This window comes from Chamaea fasciata, unplaced genomic scaffold (genome assembly GCF_029207755.1).
Source record: "Chamaea fasciata isolate MVZ Bird 193981 ecotype frontalis unplaced genomic scaffold, bChaFas1.0.hap1 SCAF_6, whole genome shotgun sequence".
Classification (NCBI taxonomy): Eukaryota; Metazoa; Chordata; class Aves; order Passeriformes; family Sylviidae; genus Chamaea; species Chamaea fasciata.
In genome coordinates this window covers 25,425,945-25,451,259 of record NW_027094091.1, presented here as the reverse complement: position 1 = coordinate 25,451,259, position 25,315 = coordinate 25,425,945, and the positions used below count along the sequence as shown (strand labels likewise).

At 39.6% G+C, this 25,315-nt stretch overlaps 2 protein-coding genes across 4 annotated transcripts in view; one reads left to right on the top strand and one right to left on the bottom strand.

Moving 5' to 3' along the window:
• Nucleotides 1–4,601, top strand: part of CORIN (corin, serine peptidase) — a 124,305-nt gene extending 119,704 nt beyond the window's left edge. Inside the window, 2 exon segments of the mRNA XM_066185701.1 lie at nt 517–650; nt 1,111–4,601. Coding sequence (XP_066041798.1) covers nt 517–650; nt 1,111–1,293 — 317 coding nt within the window. The 3' untranslated portion in view covers nt 1,294–4,601.
• Nucleotides 4,602–5,357: 756 nt separating this feature from the next.
• The window catches only part of ATP10D (ATPase phospholipid transporting 10D (putative)), a 53,586-nt gene continuing 33,628 nt past the window's right edge, over nt 5,358–25,315 (bottom strand). For 2 of the 3 annotated variants that reach the window (XM_066185698.1, XM_066185700.1), the window contains 14 exons: nt 25,010–25,242; nt 24,175–24,363; nt 21,565–22,180; nt 21,296–21,402; nt 20,288–20,414; nt 18,926–19,110; nt 17,440–17,749; nt 16,807–16,883; nt 16,154–16,279; nt 15,560–15,760; nt 12,870–12,950; nt 12,520–12,624; nt 11,022–11,209; nt 5,358–9,043 (listed from right to left, as the gene is read on the bottom strand). In XM_066185698.1, the coding sequence (XP_066041795.1) occupies nt 8,692–9,043; nt 11,022–11,209; nt 12,520–12,624; nt 12,870–12,950; nt 15,560–15,760; nt 16,154–16,279; nt 16,807–16,883; nt 17,440–17,749; nt 18,926–19,110; nt 20,288–20,414; nt 21,296–21,402; nt 21,565–22,180; nt 24,175–24,363; nt 25,010–25,242 (2,897 nt within the window). In that variant the 3' untranslated portion in view covers nt 5,358–8,691. The remainder of the gene's footprint in view (nt 9,044–11,021; nt 11,210–12,519; nt 12,625–12,869; nt 12,951–15,559; nt 15,761–16,153; nt 16,280–16,806; nt 16,884–17,439; nt 17,750–18,925; nt 19,111–20,287; nt 20,415–21,295; nt 21,403–21,564; nt 22,181–24,174; nt 24,364–25,009; nt 25,243–25,315) is intronic. The other variant, XM_066185697.1, reaches the window with a different exon arrangement.

Sequence of the window (25,315 nt, the reverse complement as noted above, 5' to 3'; positions counted from 1 at the left end):
GAACTCTCATTAGAATTTGAGCTCAGTCAGTTGCTTAGACTAGGAAGAAGTTTTCTATTGTCTATTGAACATATTACCACAAGTTCATTAGTTTCAAATTCTGATTTCCTGGTACATTCTGTAAGTGAAATTTACCCAGACATAACCAAAATGGCTGTGATTATTATGAAGTTTTACCATGACAGACTCCAAGAAACAGGGAGGTCCTGCCCTGGAACAGTGAATCGAACCTGTTGTCCACCTCTCTCACATTGCTATCTTCCAGCCACTACTGCCCCCATCTCAGAAGTCACAAACTGCATCATGTCAAGGTGCAAATGGTCAGTAAACAGCAAATGTCATACCAGTTCCCATGTGCTTAGAATGCAACACACAGTGCTCCTTTACATTTAATATATATAGAGAAAGCAATACTTATAATGTATCCCAATGGAAATGTTTGTCATACCTCATGGAGTCGTAATAGGTAAGTATTTGTGAATTTGTATACAGTAAACACTAAATTCTGTTTTTCAGTGCCTTTCAAGCTTCAAGAAGGAGAGGTTCGCATCATTTCCTTAGAACAATGCCAGTCATATTTTGACATGAAAATCATCACCAGCAGGATGCTGTGTGCTGGCTATGAATCTGGCACTGTGGACTCTTGTATGGTAAGCTTCTCTGTAAGGAGAAACAGAAAGTTTCAACAAACAAAATTGTTTTTAGAAATCAAAGTACTGTGATGATAATTTGGTGTAGCATACTTTATCTGTTCTAGGAATGACAACTGTCTATTTACATACTTTAATCCAACTTTTATTATTACTATTATTGTTAATATTGGTGTAAACAACCTACCTTCACAATAATGAAAGGCTGCTAGAAGACCCTAAGGTTTATCTGTATTATTAAATTTTTAATTTGTATGAGCCTTTTGCAGGTAATTTTTTGTACAAATGTATGGGTAATAAATACTGGTAATGCTGTGTGTGGCTACACAGTTCATCAGAGCAGCTGGTTTTTACAGCTGAGTTATTTGCTGAAGGCAATGGCTGTAGGAACAGTGATACAACTTTAACCCTGAGTGCTGGCCATGTGTATAATAGACTGTTTTTAACTTTCCTGTTGCAGGGTGACAGTGGAGGACCACTTGTGTGCGAGCATACTGCAGGGCGCTGGACTTTGTTTGGTTTAACATCTTGGGGCTCTGTCTGCTTTTCCAAGGTTTTGGGACCTGGAGTTTACAGTAACGTGTCACATTTTATTGAGTGGATTGAAAGACAAATATACATCCACACCTTTCTGCTAAACTAACTCCACATGGTAAGAACTGTGCTGACAGACAAAAGAAAAAAGGAATCAGCCCTTCAACACTAAAGGTTTTGCAGTCCAGAAACTCTGTGAAAAGGAGATTCAAGCTCTGTCTGCTCTTGTTGTGGAACTATGGAATATGCATTGTATGTTACTGGTAAATTCTCGGCTCATGAATATACTTTGTGGTAGAATTAATAGTCCTTTTGACTTTTCTTTTAACTGTGTTGTGGTGCTATTCCAAACACTGCAAAAAGCTTAAAAGAAAAGAATCAACCACTTTCTGCCTTTCAGCTATTAAAACTAAGCAGTAGCACAGACTAGAGAAACTTTTAAAAATAACCTATTTTAATACTGTTCAGTAAGTAGCACGTGCGTTTTCACTCACTTCTTGTGATGAGGAAGGAACTTTGTGCATTCATATGGCACTGCAGGACATACATTCACAAGGACAAGTCTTGACAGGGCCATACTACATGCTGGAGGGTCTGGAAGAGATTGATGGGTTTGTACATCCATGTGGTACAGGACACATCAAAGCACACATGCAAGTCTCCAAAGGTGTGTAGCCACATGCTCCCGGCATGCCTGAGCTAATGCATTTTTTCCCTCAGGGTGGTTAATCTGCATTAGCATAAGCCTGTACTGTCCTGATTCCACAGCTTCTGTTCCCAAAGCCAGCTTGGGCAGCTCTTGGGGGTGATGGAGGAACCAGTAGGCCAACAGATCCATAACTACCAGTGGAGGCGCCGGAGACCAGAACTTTATTGTCCAGACTCTTTGGACAGCCTCTAGCACTTAACTTTCTGTAGCTTCCAATGTCCTAATGTGTCCAGGAAACACCCGTGTCTCAGCAGCACTACACTGACCATCTCCAGCCCTCTAAAAACATCAGAGGGTTGGCAATACCACTGCAGTGGTTTCCCCTCCTAGAGTCAGCTAGTTTAGACATCTTGTGAGAGATGGAAAATGCAGATTTAAAATGCAAAAGATGCAGTGTGGGCACTATCCCAAATATTGAGGAACTGGTTCATTTTTATAGGTCTCTTCTTGTACTTTGCATTTAAAGTTTAATTTTGACTAGGAAGATAAAACATTTGGGAAAAATAAAAAAAAGCAGAAAGAAAACAAGTGATAGAAGGCTTGGGACTCCAGTTTCTGTTCAAGTGAGTATTAGAAATAGGAGAAGCAAAGTACAACAGCTTCACCAGCAAAGGCTCAAGGAGCCCAGCTCAGGTGCTTGTTAGCCAGATGTGTAGTCCTCTGTGCAGTAGTACGACACTAAGCCTTAACTCAAGAGAGTCTGGCTGGAGAAGACTATGATGGAGCTTGGCACCCTTTTATGGTGCTAGAGGGAAAGTGTGTCCTATCAACTGGTGCAGATGATGTCCTGCACAGCTATCATCTTTTAGGAGGCCAGAATAGGACGAGTCAGGTATCTGAGGATTACAGGATAAAATCCACTAGGGAACAATGCATTTAAAATTTGTGTTTTCAGTGCTGTTCCTACTCCCCTGTGAATCCAGCCTAAGGCACGTAATAACCCTCTCTGCTACCTCTGGCATGGCCCCATGACAGCATGGCAGGGCCTTGTCAATAGCATGACTGCTGCATGGGAAAACATGCATTAAAAGACCTAACACATGGACATTTCAGGTACTGTTAATCATGTTGCAACTCATCTACATAGATATATTGCTTTCATGAAGGTTTATCTCTTATCTCTGTATCTTCTCCTTAAACATCGCTAACCTTAGAACATTAGTCACATTAGACCACACTGTAGACATGAATGTTAATAAATACTCAATATTTATGCTACAGATTCTGAAACTGTTTTAAGTGATTACTCAATCACTGTTTCATGCTCAGAAAGAAAAATCTTCGAGGCTTTGCTAGGTTTGATTGTTGGGGTTTGTTTTACTTCTAGTATCTTAAGGATATAAAACTTAAATACTCTTCTTTCCCCCAGCATTAAAGGAGAGAAAGCAGCTGTGACCATGTTTATCTAGTGCAAGCAGATTGCAGCTGAAGCTGGTTATTGATGCCCTTGCCTCAAGGATATGGAGCTCTCAGTCCTCACTTCAACTGTCCTCTGAGGCTGGGATCTCTGTGGCTGTAGAGCAGAAAAGCTCTGAGTCCTGGAGCTGGTTATCAAGAGTTCCCTGAGGAGAAGGTGGCCTAGTGGCTGTTAGAGCCAGCTGGCTGGTGTTAGAAAAGTTCTGGCCAGGTCTGTTTTCCAAAGAGGCGCTGCTGCAGAATGAACAACCCAGCCTGGCTTCTCTCCACCAGATAGGGTGGTTAGCAGCTCTGAATTTTGTAAAGCACCAGAGTACATCGAGTCATTCATGTAGGTATTTGCATTACCAAATGATAACATGTAACTACACATTTTAATTAACTGGATTTGGCGTACCACCGGTTTCCAAAAGTCCCTCCCAGGAAATGAGAGAGTCCTGCTTATAGATAAGGTCCAGCCCCATCCTAGATGGGATCAGTCTGAAGAAATTCCAGGCTGAACCCCATCCCAAATGGCTTTAGGAGGGAGCACTTGGCTCTTATCTTTTCCCATGACTGTGTCTGACACAACATTCCATGTAAAGAGGAAATTTGTAATTTTATAAATGTATTTTTATACGGTTTTTTTAATGTGTGTACATCAAATAGGCAAACATGCTCTTCCTTCCACTGTATCAAGCCTTTTCCTGTGTGCTGACATAATGGCTATGATCACAATTGTGCTGTTTGTCTCACAGGTGTAGCTTCATTGTAAGGTAACCTTTGTCGGTTTTGCCTCTACCACAGCTCTATCTCCAAATGGAAGCAATGCCACTCAGTCAAGCCAATGTGTTTCTTTCTAGTTGTACCAATAAAAATTTACAATCATTTTCCAAAATAACTCCTCTTTTGAAAATGTGTTTTAATCTTTTGATAGACTAAATGATAATATGGAAGTATTATGTTACAACTTTAGCAATAATGCCTAAAAATAGCCTTCAAAAGGCATTTTTAAGTTCTCAGCTGAATTTTTTTTAGCAGCCTTGTTAGCATTGTAATACTTGTGGAGATTCTGGAACTACTACCACTGTACAACTTCTATTTTCTTCTGTGTGTATGCTTCCAATTCAGAATATTACCATGAATATACTGCTGCCAACAACTACTCCGGACTTTGAAATCTGAAGAACAAAAGCTGCAATCAAATCTGCAATCTGAACGCATTTTGTTCTATAATTTTGCTCTGGAATGCAATTAATTTTAAATAAAAAATCTCTTTTTAACTTGAACATGGAATTTCAACAACATGTACACATGCTGAAATCAAAATAATAAGCAGACAAAAGCTTAAAACAGTTAAAATTTACCTTTCTGCTGCAATAAGGAAGGCAGGACCATGAGGGCAAGAGTAACATAATCAGAATAAAACAGGAACAAATAATGCGAAACTCACACTGAAATTCAGCTATGGGGATGTTGTTAAGACAGTCACATTCAGAAGTTTCCTATTAGCCTTGGCCAAGAGCCAGGGCAGGTGGGAGCAGTGGGTTCTCTGTGCTAGCTGGTCCTCAGCCTTGTGCTGCAGCCAGTGGGGCTGTGGAAAAAACAGCTGGGGCTAAACATCAGCTCAGACTGTGCCCCAGGTACAGACCAAAGCTCACTGTGCTGCCAAAATACTCAGCAAAGGCTGTGACTGACTGCCACCTGCAAATGTTTAGCACAGGTGTGGTTGCTGTGGAAAAAAAAAATAAATTAAAACATGTACTTTCTTCTGTGAATCAAATATTGCACATCAAAATCAGAGTTAAGACTGTTCAAGATGTAGCTACAAAGTCTGGGGCAGTTGGAGGTGGTGATTTTGGTTTGTTTTAAAAAGTGTAAATGCTGTGTTTCTTTTCATGACACTTGGAAGGCACCTGTGAGATGCCCTTAAGAAGCTTATTTTCAAAATGGGAAAGTCAGATCATGCTGTGCCTAAGTCCAGGAGTGCAGAAGCAAGCAGGTGATTGTGATGTTTCCAGTGCTTAAAAAAAAAAAAAAAAAAAAAGGAACACTGAACTGTTGAGAAGCACAGGGAGAGCAATTTGTTTCCACCCTTCATCTGGCACTACTTTAGTTATGGCAAATTAAATTTTTAAGTTTTTACTGAAGACTCACTAGCCTCATCCCCCCTTCAGTAAAAGACAGCAAGTAATCACAGCAAGGTACTTCAGCTGTTTGTCCACCACAAAAAACCACCAAAACAAACAAACAAAAAAACCAAAAAACATACAACACACAAAAACCCCAAAAATTACAAAATCAACCCCAAAACCACCACACCAAAAAAACTAACCATCAAACAAAATAAAACTCCAACCCCCAAAGCAAGTTTTACCCAACAGGTAATTTCGATTATCACCCAGACTGCTTGTTGAAATCCTCTAATAAAACACAGCCTGTAGAGAACAATTTTAAGCAACGTGGAGTTCCAATATGCAATACACACATACACACACAAGTGTTATTTTGCACCACTTCAAGCAGTACAAAAGCACTTAAAATCTCAGCAGAGAGGAACACTGTCCTCCTGAAAGCCTCACCGCTTACTCAACTCGTGAGTAATGGGGTGATGAGCTGGTGAAGAGTCACATAATAGCCATTTCAATGTCCCAGAGCCATCATGCAGCTGGTCTCAGGTCTAACAGAGGACTCCCACTCGTGTTTCTTCATGTAGTTATTCTGATGCCATGGCTTAGTCAGAAGGTTTTGGAAGATCTTACTCTGAATACTTACAGCTTTTGTATGAAAAAAAATTTTTCGTGTCAGCAAACCCCTGACACTAAATGATCCTCTACCTGTCAAATCTGCTAGTAGGTTCTGCTTCTACAGCAGAGGCAAAAAAGGGCAGGTCAGAGGCTGGTGGTGTCCCCAGACTCTTTTTCATAGTGACAGGGTGGGACAGAGCTGAGGCTTGCACTCCCTCAGGTCACTGGAAGTGCTGGAGCTCCCCCATTAAAGTTCAACATACCTCAGTCATAAAGTTAAGAGACTTGTAAAACATGGACCAGTCTCCTCTCAGTGGCCACAAGTGCAGAGAGGCCGTGGATTTAAAGTGCAGAAGAAACATTCAGGTCAGATAATGAAAACAAAACCAGTATTTGACTCTGAGGGCAGGAAAGCACTGCCTGTTTCTCTGGAGCTCTTTATAACAGGATAACATCCACTAGGAAGAACAAGGGTGGAGCTGAGCCTGCCTTGAGGCTGTGGAGCAGAGTAGATTTCACTTCATCCCAGTAACTCCCTTCCTATATGATTTTGCCCTGGTACCAGCTTTCTCCCCACACAACCTGCTGACTGTTTTGCAACCTTGCAGCTCCCATTTCTTGTCAAGAAAACAGATGTTTCACTTGGGAAATCTGGAGTGTGCTCATGCCAAGGTGCCTCTCCACACAAGAAGGATGTTACAGATAAACATCTGAAAAAGTAACTCAAACCAACACGATCTCTTGACATTTGAATGTCTGCTATCACTTCAAAGGTCTCCACTAACTTTACGTTAGAACGTACCAAAAACATTTTATCATTTGTTGAGCCGAATTAAAAAAAAATAAACTCAGAAATGGCTGTCATCTCTTTCTCCTTCCACTACTTTCCTTCTACAGACTAAACAAAAAGTGTATTTTCTCTTCTTCTCAGTAACACTAGGGGGAGAGTCAGCCCTAATTACAGTCTACCTTTTGAACACAGAGCTGTTTTAAACATTTGGTAACATGTGGTGACCAGCATTTGAATGAACTCGGCATGCCCTCAGTATCTGTCCTGTGTAGCAGCAGCTGTCCAGACCTCACAGCATTTGTTTAAATTCTTTCAGAGATCTTAAAAGATGTGGAATATGTAATGTTGATCATTGATGTGGAAAGCTCATGGTTCAATTAAAAAGCAGAGCCCTTGCCTGAAACATGGTGCCTAAAAATAAACACGCAAATCTTGGCAATTTGAAAGCGAAAACTTTTAGCAAGTAACAGAACCAAAAAAATGGGCTGAGCACTAGTAAATCATTAGCAGCTACAGTTTGAGGAAACTATTTATTTCAACAAGTGCTAGTGAACACAAACAGATTTCCTAAGTTCCTCTCTTAATTGTCCATGTAACTTTTTGGGAAGGGAAGTAAAAGGAGGCTATATTTTAGAGAGTCTGGAATCTAGAAGTTTCCACATACACCTCAGCAATTTTTGTGCAGTGTACGACCAGTGGGAAACTGGCAGAGGGCAGGACTCATCTGTCTTGGAGAAAGGTGAATAACAGCACTCAAATGTGAGACAATGCAATGCACCATGCCTTCTTCTGAACAGCCTTTAGAGACACTTAAGATGATTAGTATAAAAGCCTGGAGGAATGTAAAAACACCTGAGAGTGAAAAGGAGTGATGTTACCAGCTAGAAGCTGCTTTTTGTAAGGGAAGACCTGAAGACAGACTGGAGCTCCTCACTGCTGCTGGCAGACAATTTTGCAGTACAGGCATGAGGCATTTTAGAGAAAAGCCAGCCAACATCTGAATTGGGTTGATGTGGTAAAGAAGTCCATTTGGTGGCAGATAACATAAAATGGCACAGGGAGTCAAAATGCAGTGATACGGCAGGAGGATGAACTGTCAAGGAAAACAAAAGGGTGCACTTGGGATTTGCTCTTTATGTGAAGAGGAAGGCGAGGGAGACATGTTACATGTGTCTCATTTGGGCTTCTCTCTTAGGGTTAAAATGATGTTTGTCCATCAGTGAGATGGCCCATGCAATAGCCTGGTGAACAAACTGGACCACAGTGGTTATATAAATTACTGTCTAACACACACTACAACACTGTAATAAAAAGTCTTGAAACAAGCCAACCAGTAACACCACATCCCAGCCCTGTTGCTTACTTCATATTTTAGCAAGTGGTGAATCCCAGGGCATGCTAGGGTTCTAGGGCAGCAGTGTAAGGGAGCAGGCTGACTTTGCTGAACTGGATTCTGCAAATCCACATTCATGCAATGTCCTGTCCATAACACCACAAGGCGTTATGCAATGTTGCACATATAAGAAATAAGCAGTAAGAAATATAAAAAAATAATCCAGACATTTAGACCTTGAACATCTTAATAAATTATGGGAAAATTTATGAACAAAAAAGCTTTTAAGGAAATGTGTTCATCATCTACCATGGCTGAAGAAAACAAAACCACAGCATGGCATAAATCAGCTGTCGTTATTCCTTTGTTTAACCAGCTAACAGTCCAACTTTGTAAAATACAATAAAGCATCTTCTTCACACAAAAAAGAACTCAAAACTGCTTTGTGTGCTAGAGAGTCAGCACTGCTGCCCTTTTCAGAAGCACACACATAGACTTTGGCACATGAACTATTACCGCCAAATGTAACTGTATCAGTTTTCTTTGATAAATTCAGTCTTTTCAGAGTTCAAGCCATTTGTACTCCCCGACTCATCCTGAATGTCTGGTAAGAAGGAGGTGTTCTTTACTAACCCATCTCTGGAACAGGTCTGAAGAGGTGTTTTAGATGCTGGCAAAACACTGTCAGTGCTTTCTTCCTTGGATACAGCACCTGCAGCTGAAGGCACAGAAGTAGGTTGGAGCTCCACTCTATCATTCACATTGCACTCATCTTTCCATCTCTGAATTGCTTTCCTCTGCTCCTCAGAGGACAGTCTGACAAGGTACTTGGCTTTCAACATCGGAGATGGAAACAGTGTTCCTTGGAGAACTCTTATCAAATATCTACAAAATAAACACAGTTACAAATAAGCTGTTTAAAAGAAAACCCGAAACTGTTTCCAGTGAATAAAGGAAACCAAACACCATTCAAGCAACTCTGAAGCCTAGTTCCCAGACTGGAATTAGATGATCATTAAGGTCTCTTCCAACCCAGCACATTCTATGATTCTGTGATACTAGAACTGACTTAACTGACAACTTAGGTTGGATTTAATCACAGATTTTTGCAGTGAATTTTCAGTCAACAGGACATCCAGTGTCTGTCCCTCCATAAGAGAACTTTCTCTTTAAACCTCCAGTGAAAGCCCCAGTCTCACTCCTTCACGCTAGAGGCTGCAGAGGACCCCCTAGCTTCACAATGCCCCTGAGTGGGGGCTTCACAGCATCATACAAAGGATCATATCAGAAGTAAACGTGGAAAAGAACATACGTGTGACAGCAGCAGTCCCATAATAGGCACTTCTGCTTCAAATCACTGGAGCAGAAAAGCTGAAATTAGCCACAACAGCTATAAATCTTCTGAGATACTGACACAGGGAGAGTACATATGACTTAAGGAACATCTAAATAGTTTGCCTTTAATTCACCATGAAAACCACTGTTATCCTCAAAACTGAACAGCCACGTATCAGAAGTAGTCACCAAACTGAAACCCTTATCATACTGTGGCTCTCTACAGCCCTACCAAAAGGTCCCAGAACAGCCTTTGTCTATTTGTCCTGTAGGGAAGATTTACTGTCTGTGAAAGAAAAGGCTCTACTGTTACCACCTGAACCAAGCTGAGAGCAGGGATGGAAAGGGAAGAGGCCACATATTTCTTGCACCTCATGGTTTGTCATTCTGCTGAAGTGTGAACCAAAGCCATCAGTCAGATCAGATCAGATCAGTCATGACCCCCAGTGAGTGCAGTAAAACTCTTGAAGACATGCTTAAGACACATCAGACATGTTCACACAGGACCATATACTTGGTGGCCATTGCAGGCATCTACAGGCATGGCTCTGCCAGCTTTCCTGCTGGCAGGACTGATAACTTATGCAGTGTAAACTGCAGCACTTGATCCAGAAAGTGTGCTCAGATTGTGTCTAATGGTATAAAATTACAGCAGGTGAACAGGAAACAGCCTTTATTCTCCTCAACTCTTCTCAGTATCTGTCTGTGCAATTCAATTTCAAGTCTCATTCTTTCTGAAATGATGTAAGACAGAAAGAAAGAGACATAACACAGAACAATGAATAATTAGTGCTGGAGGCACTTCACTAGTAGGCTACAGACCTGAGTTCATGCTCAGCCAATGAAATGAAGATAGCTGTGGCTACTAAAGAAAGCTAAACAGAGGGTTTGATGAAGTCTCTTTCACTGGTTTTCACATGGTTTGTTTTGTTCTGCTGGCTTGCTGAGGTGTCTCCCTGCTCAGCATGCTGGAGTCTTCCACCTCCATCCCATACTACTGCCCTTCAAGGGTGAATGAACTTGAACCTGCCCTTGTGAGCCCAGTCAGCACGTTTCAACCCCACAAAGAAGCCTGTATATGCATTCTTCATTCTAAATACTCTTGTACATATTCACGACATAAATTTCAAAAAGAAAATCATTTCACAAACAAACACAGCCTAAGCGCAGTATTTCTTTGTCTACATATAGTGCATGTCCAACTTTGGTCACTAATATAACTGATTTGTATATAAATTATGAACTCTGTGGTTACAAAAATTACTGTTTCTTTACCCTCCAAAGACAATATTTAATATTATATAAACCACAAAAGAATTTTTTTTATTACTGAAATTTACTTGGACAACTAAATGGAACTAAAAAGTTGTCCTCACATAGCTTGGTCTAGTAGAGTAATGAAATTTTCATTTTTATTGGGGGATGCTAAGGGAAAAAGACCTCTCACCAGAGATTCATAAGATCACTGACTCACAGAAAACTAATTTTGGTAACAGCAGCAAACTGCAATTATAAGACAGAAACTCACCTGGGTAACAGCGCAATGCAAGTAGTCAGAAGGCAAACTAAGTAAAATACTGGGTCTGTCATGTGCTTTTCCATGATCCAGTAAAAATCTGATCGTGGATTTTGGGTGTTGCAGGTTGCTCCAAAAGCCAGAGTAAACAAAAAGTAAAACAGTATGCTGCCCACTATAACTACTGTATGTATCCATGTCTGCAATTCAGAAAAGGGAAGGAGTAAGATATAAGCTGTAAAACAGACGGTTACATCTGTATTTGCATGAACATGCACACTTTTCCTCCAAGGGCAGCAGTTGAATATAACAGAGGATACATCTGTTCAGATAATATTCCTGATCTCATACAAAACAGTCTAGAAAGAATGGAGCCTTTCTACAGTGTATATGTGTTCCAGATATTTAAATTTTTAATTCTCATAAATTCATAACTTTTCATTCTTTAGTGAAAGACATTTGCCTCAGATTACCACCTCATCCACTGCCAGCACAGAAAGCTTTCTCAAGGAAATGGAGGTGAGATCTTCACCTGACACCACCCTTACACATCTTGCTTGAGATGTTGGTCACCTTCCTACACTGGGATTCTGTAATTTTACACCTAAATGGCTGTAACAGCTACTATGAAAACAACATTGTCAATGGTCTGACTGCTTGCCAACATTAAAAAATGGCAAACAAAACACATTTAAGTAAAGTTCTCTAATCAGTATGTGAATACACTCATGCTATATGTATGTTCTCAATAAAGACATCTTAATTATGGCTGTCATATTCCCAAAAGAACAATGAAAAGACTGAATCACAACTTGACACTTCATCCATTATAAAACAATCCTAAAAAATACTTTTAAAAAGTCAAAGAAAAAACAAAATCCATTAGTCAGTGTCCTTCTACTGTACCCATTATTGTATTTTCTTTAAAATTAAGCCAAAACCCCAAGTATTACCCTTGTAAGGGCTCTAAACTTATCCAAGTTAAGGGAGATGCTTTAGCTTGTGCAGACTTAAAAAATGTTTCTCAGCATACTGGTTTTCCAGTTCTGGAATCAAAATACACCTCTGAGTTGTTTATCTTGGCCACAGAAGACCATAGATTCCAAGCATTCAAAACCAGCAATTTACACTGTTATCTTTGAGATGCAAAGTTTGTGAACCAGGGAAGTTTCAGCAGATCACTGGTAGATTTTACCACTTGTGAAACTAAACCAACATCCCCCAAACCACCCTATCTTAAAAGGAAGAAGGATCATTTCACTATTTACAAATAATTCTGAAGCCAAAACTTAATAATTCTTAAGTTTTGTTAATTTTAGTCATATTTCTACTGGTTCCAATGGCAGGTGCATTAGGAGAGCTCACACGGCCACATAAATACAATATTTAGGGTTTGACCCTTTTATACTTACTGTTTTGTATATGAAGATCTTTCTTCCCTTTAATTTTACTGAAAGCTGTATGCACCTACTCTGTAAGGAACGTACTCTTTTGGAAACAAAGTACTCACCACAGACTTGCACTCAATGAGAAGGTGAAACAGCATAATGAAGAGTGCTGCTGTGTTTATGGGGTTTCCAAAAGAAAAAATGTCTATGTCTGAGCCACAGTAGGCCTGTAAAGGAAGACAGTGGTCATCATCAAATATTCTTTATGTACAGTCCTAACACAAAGTGGCATGAATAATTTCAATTCCATACATATTTGCACACACACAGTTCAATTCTGTTCCAATAATGATCTTCTTAGTACACATTCATATACAAGGAAGTAAAAATCAAACACTACATTCTATTCTCCAATTTGCTTAGGTTTTAAGTAAGTCAAAATGTTTAAATTTATTTTGTAGCCAGCACTTACAAAGTAAGGCACAAAAAAGCAAACGAGACTTTGGTAAAAAGCATCCAGCAAGGTTATCCAGAAGGCTGAAGGCAAGTAAGCCTGTAAGAGACAAACATAATGGCATTGAAACAAATTGAACAAATTGCTGCATCCTTAACTAGAATTAATTTGGATCTGGGGAAAGATAATCTGCAGAAGTAATTCCAGTTAGTTTCCAAGTGAAAAAAGCATCTTTTGTATTAGAGTTATTAGAACAAAGATCTCCCTCCACACATGTAGTTAACTGTTAGAATTTCAGTCAGCAGCCAACTCTGGGAACTCTGATCTTGCAGCTGTTCCTATTGGAATGGATGTACCAGAGCCGCAGCAGAGTCCAAAGGAGGGGAGGGGGCTGATGGACAGGGAAGTACCCTGCAGCTTACTATCACTGAATTCCAAGTCCCACCTTCTTCTATCTCCATCCCTTTTTGTTATGTGTGCTGTTGGACTCCTCTGTGAGCTAATTTAACTCATTAGGTGTGAGAAATCAACTCACTTTTCTGCTGGAATAACACATTGCTCTTTTAGTGAGTTAAATCAGCTCCTGGGAGGACCTGATGGGATAACTGAGCAGGCACAAGGAAAATAGTTTAACTATATGGATGAAGAGGGAACAGGAAGAAAAGAAGGGAGAAAGGAAATAAGACTTCCTCCCTCAGTAGCAGCAAACTGCTATGACAGATCAACCACCCAGGCAACTATAGCTGCCTATGCTCTGGCTCAGCTATAATCCATTCTTTAAGGCACTGAAGTGAGACGGATAAGTGAGAAGTCCAATCATCCAGGATGCCATCTATGATTAGGGGAGAGATGGGTTTTTCCAAAGAACTGTTCAGCCCTTTCAAGAACTGAACTGCTGTCTGGAGGTGATGTGGGAAACTTATTTGCCTTTCAGGAAAGTGCTTTAAACTACTGAAGATGAATCCCATTTACTATTCTATTATTTTTTACAGTTTATACAAAGCTGTACACTTGTGATGCCACAATGCAATATTGTGATATTGCATCTTTTAAAGCATTTCTCTTTCTCCATACTGTATTTAATTCCAAGTAATTATTTCTGTGTGCTTCCATGGAAGAAAAGAAATGGTAACAACTTCAACCACAGAGCAAGGAATGATGGGATGGAGAAAAGACAACACTAACAGAAGATAAGGGAATTAAAAGGGGAAGAAAAAAAAAAATTTATGTAATGCAGTAATTCTGATTATGTTGCTTCAAAACCTTCATCTCAGCACAGATCACTGTATTGTACATCTCCTGAAGATCAAAACGAGTCATGAGGCTTTGCAACATTTACTTAATCAAAATGCTCTGACTGACAAAGCACAGACCTGCTCAAGCCAATCTACAGAAGTTTGGATTGGTACCAAAAGAGTACTTTGTTTTTCAAAAAAACCTGTAAACCAAGGAACACAAAATATTTAAAGGTATTTAAAAACAAATGTAGAAGTCCACAAACAAGCAAAACAAATTGTCCATTCACTGTATAACCTTCTCTACCTTCTAGACTGGACCTAAACTTCTGCCACGTGATAATGAATGAGACAACACTAGTACACAACATGTTTTAGTGCTTTTTTTTTTTTTTTTTTTTTTTTTTTTAAATCATTTGTTAGAATAGAGTAGAATAAAACAGAATAAAACATTTCAGTGGGAAGGGATTATCTGGTCCAACTGCCTGACCACTTCAGGTCTGATCAGAAGTTCAAGCCTGTTATTAAGGGCATTGCCCAAATGCCTCCTTAACAATGACAGACTCTGGGCATTCACCACATCTCTAAGAAGTCTGCTCCAGCGTATCACCATGCTCTTGGTAAAGAAATGCCTTCTAATTATATTGCAGGATCTGATAGAAAATGTTGAGTTTTAGGTGACTCATACAGTCAATGTTTCCTCTCTCTGGACCATTAGTACCTATTCTGTCTCAGGCTCAGTATGCCACCGCCTTCAAATGTTAAAATAAAGATATTATTTTAATTATTAATTTTTTTTGACATATAAAGTTTAAATGATGCTAGAATTCATGCTAAGCAAAGCAGAAACCAGGAAAATCCCCACTGATTTATCCAATTTTGATTTAGAACCTACTCCCTCACTCCCTTCAGGTTTCTGTGCTAAATGTTTGGACAGATTTTAAGAATAGACCAGGTATGATGTACAGTGTTTTCAGGTGGGAAGGCAAATTTCAGAACATACCTGTAAGGTGAAAAGCACCCTGACTGACAGAAGTTCTTTGAGGATTATTTGAAATTAATCTACACTGGTTCTTTGGCAGTTGAGACCCTTATATGACAAAGACAAAATATAGAGTGCCTTTATCTTGCTCAACAAATCCCAGTTTGAGGAAGCATGTTGACAGCTGACTCAATGAATGAAATAAACGTGCTGGTAACAATGTTGATCTAGTACACTGCTTTACCTGAAGTTCTTAATTTCTTTCATCATCCAAATGGCTGATAAGATTGGGTCTATGACTGAAAAGAACCTAAAAAGTCTTTTGAAAAACAGGTTTTTATTTATGCACATATTGCACAGGCCTAGATACTTCCTGACAGAGGGAGTAATTTAAAACTATGTTTGTCTGAGATGAAACAGAAAAGAAAGACAGAAATGGTTCAAATGCTGACCATTTTCATTTGCTTCAGGCCAAGCACTCTGTAACCTACCACAGATTTCTGGCTCATTGTGTAAAGCTGCGGGAGTTCCATGAGTATCTCTGCAGATACATCTTTATCCAAGACACCATAAATGATGGGTGGCACCGATGTAAAAAGGAGATTGAAAAGAATCAAGATCCAGTAGTCAGTCATTGATGTGCCTGAAAATCCACAGAAAAACTGGTACCAAAACAGGAGGTTCACGTAGGTCTGAAAAGCCAAAGACGACACGATGAAATTTTAGCCATTGACAAATGCTTTAAAAACAAGAAAAAGACTGGCAGGTTTTAGGTCTGGTTAAAGTAATGTGTGGAAACATTTCAAAATCAGACATGACTTACTGAAAACAGTCATGCTGCCACCATATTAGTAATGCTCATCACCAACTGTTTAATCAAATCAAACAAGGGCTTTGAGTGGGAAACTTAGTCCAAGAAATAAGAGCCTCTGGTCTCTGCAGGCAAATGGGAAACTGAATTGTTTGACACATGCTTTTTGAGACCATTCACAATAGGAAGAGAAAAGAAAATAAAGCCTCACTAAACCTTTCAGTGTTCAAAAATACATAAACTGTGATCTCCCCAGAATGGGACTGCTACATACCACATTCTTGTAGAAGTAGTATAGCACCATATTGGTAAGTCTGGTATAACACCAGTGACCATGGACAAGCAGCAGCTTCCTGAGGTGCCTAAACTGAGAGATTGCAAAGTCACTTGCCATCACAGCCTGCAACACATACAAAGAGAAGGATATGCTATAACCCAACTGCTAAAGATAAGCTTCAGATACTGCCAGCCAAGCAACTTACCCATTGTTGGATATCCTTATTTTATAATTTTTTATACGTAGTGCTTGCCAGGTTATCCTCACTCAGATATCCTCTTCCATACAAGACTTTATAACTAACACACAGAGCTCAGCTCAACACAGCACAAGCAGGAATATGGCTGTCATCATTATTAATACACAAGTGCACGGAAATCACTGACACTGACAGGCTGTTCATTTCCCTGTATGACATGAGTAATATGGAGCTCACTGACAGGCAGCAAACTGCTGTTTGGAGCTTGACCTGCAGCATTTAGCTTCTAATTGCTCCTGGTGGAATGCTGAGGCCTGGGTGTGAGGCTCAGGCTGCAAAATCTTGCCCATGTAAGGGAATGGACTGTGGAGCTACTGGGTCTCCAGAGTACACTCTGAACTGATTTAAAATGGAACCTTACATCATTTTCAGCTGTCTTTGGATACACTACCTGCATGCCTTCCTGGCCAGATATTCCCACACCGATGTCAGCCACCTGGATCATACTGACATCATTGGCACCATCACCTACAGAGAAAAGAGGAAAAAACAAAACTAGCTTTGCTGGCTATCACATTGCTATGGAAGTGGCAGGAAAAGACAAATATCAAACACCAGAGAGTTCAGAGAAATACATTTTTATGGCCAACACTGAAAAACCCTAAGGAAAAAAGGATAAGTAAGTGGGAAGCCCAACTGAACTGAGCCACGTCCTCCAAATAGGTAACAGCTGTTCCTTTTGTCAGAATTTAGCTGGCATGCTGCACCAGAAAATATGGGTGCTTTAAATCCTCTGCCTCCTTATTTTGGGGGGTTGTGATGGAAAGAAAAACGCTCTCACTTGCTGCTTTGCATGTTACATAACATGGTATGACTGATGCTGTTCTTACTGCTTTATACTGAGATAAGTTTATGGACTAAATTTGCTACTTCATTAAGACAAACATCATCTTATGTCAGAGACAAGTACAATTCAAAGGATTATCTTGCTCACAAAATAAATTTTGTGACAGATATTAATATACAAGAGAAGAAACTGGCTTCTACTTCTTTTCAGAGAAAGGAGGATAACCACAAGACTCACCTACAGCTAATGTCATTGCCTTGAGCTTACTTCGCACCAGTTTGACAAGGACACTCTTCTGCAGTGGTGTGGCTTGGCAACAGACTACAGCCCGACATTTTTCTGTGAGTTCCAAGAAAATATTCTGTAGGCTGTCATGAAGGACATGTTCCAAAGTCCTTCCATCAATAACCAGGCCTGCACTGAACCCTCGAGTTTGGGTGGAGGGACTCGCAGAGACATTTCCAAGTTTCTCACTGGTTTTTTTTTTGACAGAAGCATTCTTCTGGATGGCTTCTAAAATTTTACTCATTACCAAGGCACAGGCATCCTAAAAGACAAGAGAAAGGCATCTTATGAAATACTGTTTCTACTCTCCCTCCTTTTTCAATTTCAAAAAAATGCATATGGGGAAAAAGTCAAATGCTGTCCTCATATAGTATTTATCTTGAAAGGCTCAGACATGAGGCTGAATACCCCTTTAAAATCACAGAGGATGCAGACTGTTAATAAAAGTGTCTGTGATAAACTTTGCTTAGGCAGATTTGTTTGGGTATTGCATTAGGAGACGAGATAAAAACCTAAGCAAGCCAGAACTAGCAGGACTAGCAAGAAAAGAAACCATTAAAGATTCTATAATATAAATGCAGCTTTGATAGAAAAGTTGTTGCTGTCTGTGTTTCTTTTGTCTGGCATGCAAAGCCAAAAGTGCACTTCATATCACATTACAGGTGAGCTGCCACGAATTATTGAAGAACTGGCCTCGTGGAATATCTTACCTTATCAGAATCAACATAAAATGCTCAAAAAGTCTGTGGTATCAATACATGTAAAGCACGTGTAACACAGAAGAAAATACATCTTCTTAAATCTTCTCATAATTTTACCTTGAAATGCAATGGTATCAAATCCTGGTTTTCATTTTAAGCCCAGTTAGAGGGAGGAAGAGCACTTCTGCTATAGTTCTTCGTTCTCATGAAGTGAGAAGTAAGTAGAAAGTTAGTGTCCAGTAAGACACTAATTTCCCAGCAGAGTAAAAGGACAAGTGTTGGCACAAATCAAACTCCAAGCTTACCTCAAACACAACTGGACTAAAGTTACTTTCTTTTTTCATTTTATTTTCCCCACAGTTACTTCTGGCCACACTATCTTTATGGCATATACAAATTGCATTTCTTAAGATACATATAAGCAGAGAAAAAAAAATAATTAAATGTCTTAGAACAATCCTCAAAATCTGGTCATGTCAACTCCTTAGCTTAGAACAGAGAGAAATTAAGAAGTCTATTCAATTAAAATAATTAATCATAAAGTAGGGACTGTATAAAAAGAAGCAGATGTTACATACATAGAAAGGATTTAATATTTTACCCACAAGGAAGAACAATACAGAAAAGCAAATGTTCATTGGTTTCCCAAGCAAAAAACATTTGCTTTTCTCTGCTATCCTGTGGAATAGCCTTACTGAGGTTTTTCAGCAGAGAAAAAAATCTGCTCCTCTACTCACCCTACTCTGTGATTTAAGAGTGAAGATTCTATCCTCTGGTTCCAGCAGTTTACAAGCATAGGCAATGTTGACAGCTGTCTCTCTCTTGTCACCTGTCAACATCCATATTTTTATTCCAGCTTTCCGTAACGCCTGTATTATGTCTGGAACCCCCTCCTGCAGGCGATCTTCAATGCCAGTGGCACCTCAATTTAGACAAGCAGAAAGATTAGTGCTGCTGTATTTCCAAAACCAAAATGCTCCAAGAGTGACAGGACAAGCTGGTTCTCTGTCTGCACCCACATCCCAAAACAGACATGCTATCATGACATGCTTGGAAATTCCTGAAAGCAAGCACCTTGGCAGCATGAAGTCATTCAACCTCCTTATTTTCACTTCCATTTAATGTTAGGGCCAACCCACACTGCTTATTGTCACACCAGACACATGAGCCTGCAAGACAGCAGGTCTCCAAAGCAGCTTGACTTCTCTCTGTTTGCTTTAGTGGTAAAGAGTGTCTGTATATCCTTAAAAAAGAATCAGTTTGCAGCACTGCTCTGGCTTCTCTCTAGAAACCAAAGCCAGTAATGCCAGAATTCCTTTAGTATCAAGGTTTATGGCATTTGCACTAAGCAGATGTGACACAAAATGAGGGAAGGAGCACCCTTTACACAATAGGATCTGTCACTCTTCAGCTTCTAGCATGAGCTGCCTTTACCACCATAGTCAGATCTTTGCACTTTGTTTTCCAAATGTTATTTGCTGGACAGTTCTCTAAAATAATTATCCCAGACTGCCTGCAGTTTACCTTTCACACACCTACAGCAAACATTTTTTGTTTCACTTCTGCACAGGTGAATGACCTTCAGAGGAATGGTTCCTACAGAAGCATGGCTGACTTCTTTTCTCCATGTTATTACAGGCGAACAGCACAAGTACACCTGCTGAGCCATGAATGGAACACTGAGAAAATATGCCCAGAAGTGGGGTATCTCTGAATATTTGCACAAGCAGGCCTGTGACTCGTTACTATCATTTCATGTGCCTGTTATAATGACATTTAAAAACTTTAGTGAAGACAGAAAAATACCCAATAATAACAATAAAAAACAAACAAAAAAAACCCCCCAAAAACCCCAAACAAACAAAAAAAACCCAGTAGATTTTTACAAACAACAGGAGAGCACCATCTGTCTTCAGTGTGCTTTACAATTGATACCAACTCACCAGTGAGATGTATGAAAATTCAGGAGTGATGATAAATTCTAAATCTGTAGAAAGCTATGTGTTACACAGACTGAGATTAGCACAGCTCTCTGCAAGCAAATTCCAATTATGAACATCATGGGCATTTTCCTGGAAGTTACAGTATTTTCTACCTACCAAGCAAAGTTAGTTTGGTCTCAAGCCTCATGGCAGATTCAAGCAGCAGGTCCTCCCTATTGTCAATGCTGGTTTCTGCTAAAAAACGATGATTTAACCACTCTGCATACTCTGCATCACTCATCACCTACACAGGGAGGGAAAACATATGGCATGTATCCATAGTGCATTTTCAACAGTGCACCAAAAGTGTTCTCGTGGTTACTTCTGCTGTCCACATCCTGAACTTACAAGTGCATCCCCTGGCAGCACATTGCTTACGTGCTCCAGAATGTCCATGGATTTAGTACAATGTTCAGAGTGTTACTTTACTTTGCCAGGATACTCATTGGCACCCTGCAGGTTCCTGGGGCTGCCTGACAGATTTCCACTGAGATGGAAGGCAGGCAGGACAATGGGCACAGCTCACTCTCACTACTGCTGCTCACCTGACACTGCCACAGAAGCACTGCACAGCTGGGTACAGCCCTATGGCTGTACAGCTACACAGCCTGTGCTTTCACTTTGCATAAAGCTTTGTAAAGAGGCTTCTCACCCGCTTCAATCCCTATGGAATTTTACTTCCGAGCAGCTTTGAATTTAAAATGGAATCTCAAAACATCACTTCAGTTGTGCATCCGCAGCTTGTACCACTGCAAACTGTTTGTGAAACCCAGTAAAGCAGGTGTCACTTAATCCGCTTTCCGTGCCTGGAATTCCACCCAGGGTAAGATTCATACCAGGAGACCTGCTAATGACTCCTAAAGAAAAATCTGGCTATTTGACAATCCCTATTTTAAAATTACAATGCTAAGATCTTTGGCATCCTAAACTGACAATTGCACTCTAACAGATGTCAGGAATTGATCTGGGATTTCTTACAAATTCCTTCTTACAGAACATCAGGATAAACAAAATGTAGCAATAGAAGAATCTGTTTAGGAGAAGTGATGTTTGCTCCATTGGCAGAACCACCGAGGCTTGTCACAGACTGCAAATATTCTTCAAAATATATAATAAAAGAAACACCTTTTTAGCAATACACAGAGTCCGCAGTCCTCTTCTGGCATAGTCATCCAAATGCTGCTGGGTTCTTTCTTTAATGTTCTCTTCAATTTCAGAATTATTAGTATGTACTATCAAACAAAAAGATGAGAAAGCAAATTAAACAGGCATGTTTAGGCTAAATTTAGCAGAAAAATTTGAAGGTCTAAATACATTCTTTAAGTAGAAAAATGTTAAAACTTATCATATAACAATGATAAGGGCAAGCAAAGAATTACAAGTTCTATAGATACCTTCAGATGCAGTTCTTAACAAATCCATCATGACTGAGTCTGCACCTTTTGTGTACACCACCACTTTGTTGGAGACTGGATGCCGAACCACCACTGACATCCTTTTCCGCAGTGAATCAAAAGGCAGGATATGCAAAAGCTGAAACTTTAAAGACCCCAGACCTGCAAAGTCCACAGTTACTTGATCTGGAGTCCTAGACTGTAAAACACATTTATAAGCCCTAGCAGCATGAACCAAGGCAGCTTCGTCTGGACTCTCAGCTTCGTAACATAGTTTTGGTATGGGAGACAATTCAATAGATGACACAGCCTGGTTGGGCTCACCACCAGCAGCTACATCCACTAGATGTAGTTCTCCAGGCACCTGAGAATTTTCTGGGCTGTCAGTATTGTGAGGCTCAGAAACCCTGTGAGCAGCTCCATCCAAAGTAGGTGAAGCCAGTTTCATTCTAAAAAGAGACAGTTTTTTCACGAAATTATTGGGGCTTTCAGATGATGCCTCCTTTACACTTGGAAGTGGGGAAGAACTTAGTCTCCAGACTGAAAACCTCTGGAACATTTGCCTGATTTCCTCAAGTGGTTTAATAGGCATCCTACTCGGCGAAGAGAGTCTCATCTGGAACAGAATAGAAAAAGTATTTATGTTAAATTCTTCCTGTTTTATTATATTAAGTAAGGACACCTTACAAAGCATGTATGTTTTATAATGAAAGATGCATTTTAAAATTTATCATGGGTTTGACTGCTTGTATTAAAGATGGCCAGCTCAAGTAAACATGAATCCATTTCAGTAAACAGCCTCTATAAGCTGTGAAAGTACTTCAGATCTGAAAATTGGATGACTTTCAAGTTTAATTCATGACTCCATGCAAGACTTCTTTTCAGAACTTTCAGTAATGAAGAGAGTTAGTACAACACTGTAACTTTTAGAAGTTGTGGCAAATTGAACTGAACGCTTTAATTCTTGTTCTGAATTAGCAAAATACTTGTGAAGAATAAACCAACCCCCTCACACTAACTAGCTACAAGAACTTCTAAACATACAGTACCTCATCAACAGTTTTTAGTGTTCTAAATTAAGACAGTTCCCCTGTGATCAGTGTTATAAAATAATTGCCTTCCTATTACTCAGAACAGCTAGGGAGGTAACAGCTTACAAAAGTAAGGTATACAAAGCTGACATTCCTTTCTCACTGCTGGTGATGACGTAAGGATGAGTTATCAGGAAGCATGTTCTCTTTGGCCACTGAAAAGCAACAAGTGGCAAGAAACTGTGGTTCAGTTCCTCCACAGTTCCAGCAAGTTGCAATGTGTCTCCATTCAACATCATGGAAACACATACAAGGAACATCCTTTCACTGCCTCTTCCTATGGCAACACTGAAATCTCCTATTGCCTTGAGTTCTTTCCTGTTATTCAATCATGAACTCAGAAACCTCCTTCCATATTGCTCCTCCTAATGTACCTACTAGTGACCTGGAGATCTCCTAGCCTGCTGGCAACTTATTCAGACATACTACTCTCAAAAAACCAAGACTGTCACCTGTGTATTTTTTTCCATCCCATTTAAGGAATAGGTAACTATTGACTATGAACTCATCTGCCTCATCCACACATGGATGTCTAGGCTGCCTACTACACTTTCTGGGAATGCTTGGAAGCACACTAAAATACCAGGCTTATTTATACATAGGGGGTACTTCATACCTCACAGGATATGTTTTGTGAATGTCTCCAGCTAGGCTTACTACCTAGACAGACACCAAAATCTAGTTCTGCACGTCACTAATTTTTTTTTTCCATAAACAAAGTCAATGAATGTAAATCACCAGGTAATGAGGGAAAGAAATCAAAGCTGAACTTGGGAATTATCCTGCAACACAGTCAAAAGTGGCAAAAAATGGGGTTATGAAAAAAAAACCAAAAGGTTTTAGAAAAAAGTAGTATTGTTTTTTAAAAAAAGTTATCTTGTGTGCACTAAAAACAACAAGAGGTCACTCCAAACTACTAAACCAGGGCAGCCTAGCAAATACACTGTTAATTTATGGTGAGACATATGCCACATATGCCAACTTTATGCCATACTGCAAAGCAATTTTTCTTCAGACTAATAAACATCTATATATCTCTATCTATATACATCTGCTGAATCTCTATTTGAATAGTCAGGGAACAGGTAAGAGCATTCTCAGTTTCAGTATTCTGTGAATCTTCAGTGATTATTCTTATTTTTCAGCCAACAATAACCTATTTGTGAAGGTAACCTGAGTGTCAATGTATTCTTACAGGAAGTTATACCCATATCTAAAAAACCAGAATATGGAAATAATTACAACTGCAATTTAATCTCCAAATTTGTCTTGTAGAAGTTACATCTGGTCACAGAATCAAAAAGACTGAAGCAAATTTAACAGCATTATTTTATTCACTGACTCATTGCACTACATGGTTTTACAGTAATTCCCTTCCTTCTAATAGGACAAACCAGCAGAGGTGAAAAGGATAATTTTAAAAATGTCAGTTAATTGTATTTTTCTTTTTGTAACTGAACCAAAAGGAGATATGCTACTTGCAAATATGGCCAAACAGCCAAAAGCAAATCCTTCTTACCTTCTGACGTGGCTGATGGGGGCCTGAAACTACAACAGTATTACAGATTGCCAGAGCAAGAAAGAAGTCAGTGATATACATTGTCTCCAAAGATAACTTGCTGCTAGCTTCTTCTGATTGTTGATAGGAATGAAAAGAAATTTGACTGAACTTCTGCCGCAGCTGTGTGTCTGGTACAACATCTGTTTCCTATTATGAAACAAAAAAAACTGTCCATCAGGTTATAAACTTAGTCTCTGCAGGTTAAATCATTTACAGATGATCGAAGTATAGAAGATAATAAAACTTCCCTCCTGTGCTGAGCTGGTTGTATTAGGAAACAGAGGAACACTGACATCTTCACTGCCTTGTGATAGTCCATTGAAAATAGCAAACTTCCTGCCCAAAGAGGTAAACGCTAAAGGTCTAGTTCATAGCCTTAGACACTTCAACAGAGATTAAGTAGGATGAATGGTATTTAGACACCTTCAGGTACAGAAGCAGAGCTTTTTCATCTCGTAACTTCAAATAAGTATTGGCCATATATATATGTCCTATTAAAACAAAAGAAAACGCTAGAAACCTCTTAAAATAAAAGAACATACTGTTATTAAGTTGGTAATTTCATCTGAAATGATCATGGATGCAGAGCAGCAAGAGTCAAAGTATACACAATATGTTTCTGCAATGTCAGTTGTAACCCGCATGCAATCAAGCCATCGTGAGACCTCTGATTTTGGTGGAAGAGAAAAAGGATTTCTTAAATGACAACCAGTCTGATCAAATGGGAGTAAAAAGAGATAACGTCCCGAGTTAATTCTGAAATTTAGCATCAAACCCAACAGCTTCTACTTACAATGGGACTGCTGAAAGCCATGTCTCCTGAGTGGGGAATATCACCTGCTTCATCTTGCCTTTTGAATGCAGAGTAACTACCAGAATGATTCAAAGACTTTCTGTTCAAAGGTTCACACTCAGCTCGGCAGTTGTGCCCCTGACATTTTGATGTAGGGATTGAAGAACCACACTGACAATCAGTTGAATCCTCATCCTCTAAATCCATCTCTTGATAGGATTCCAACCTCTTTGCTAAGGAAAGGGAAACAAAATTATTGTTCCATGAGCAAAAAGAAATATGTCCAAAATACCACCTAAAGTAAGG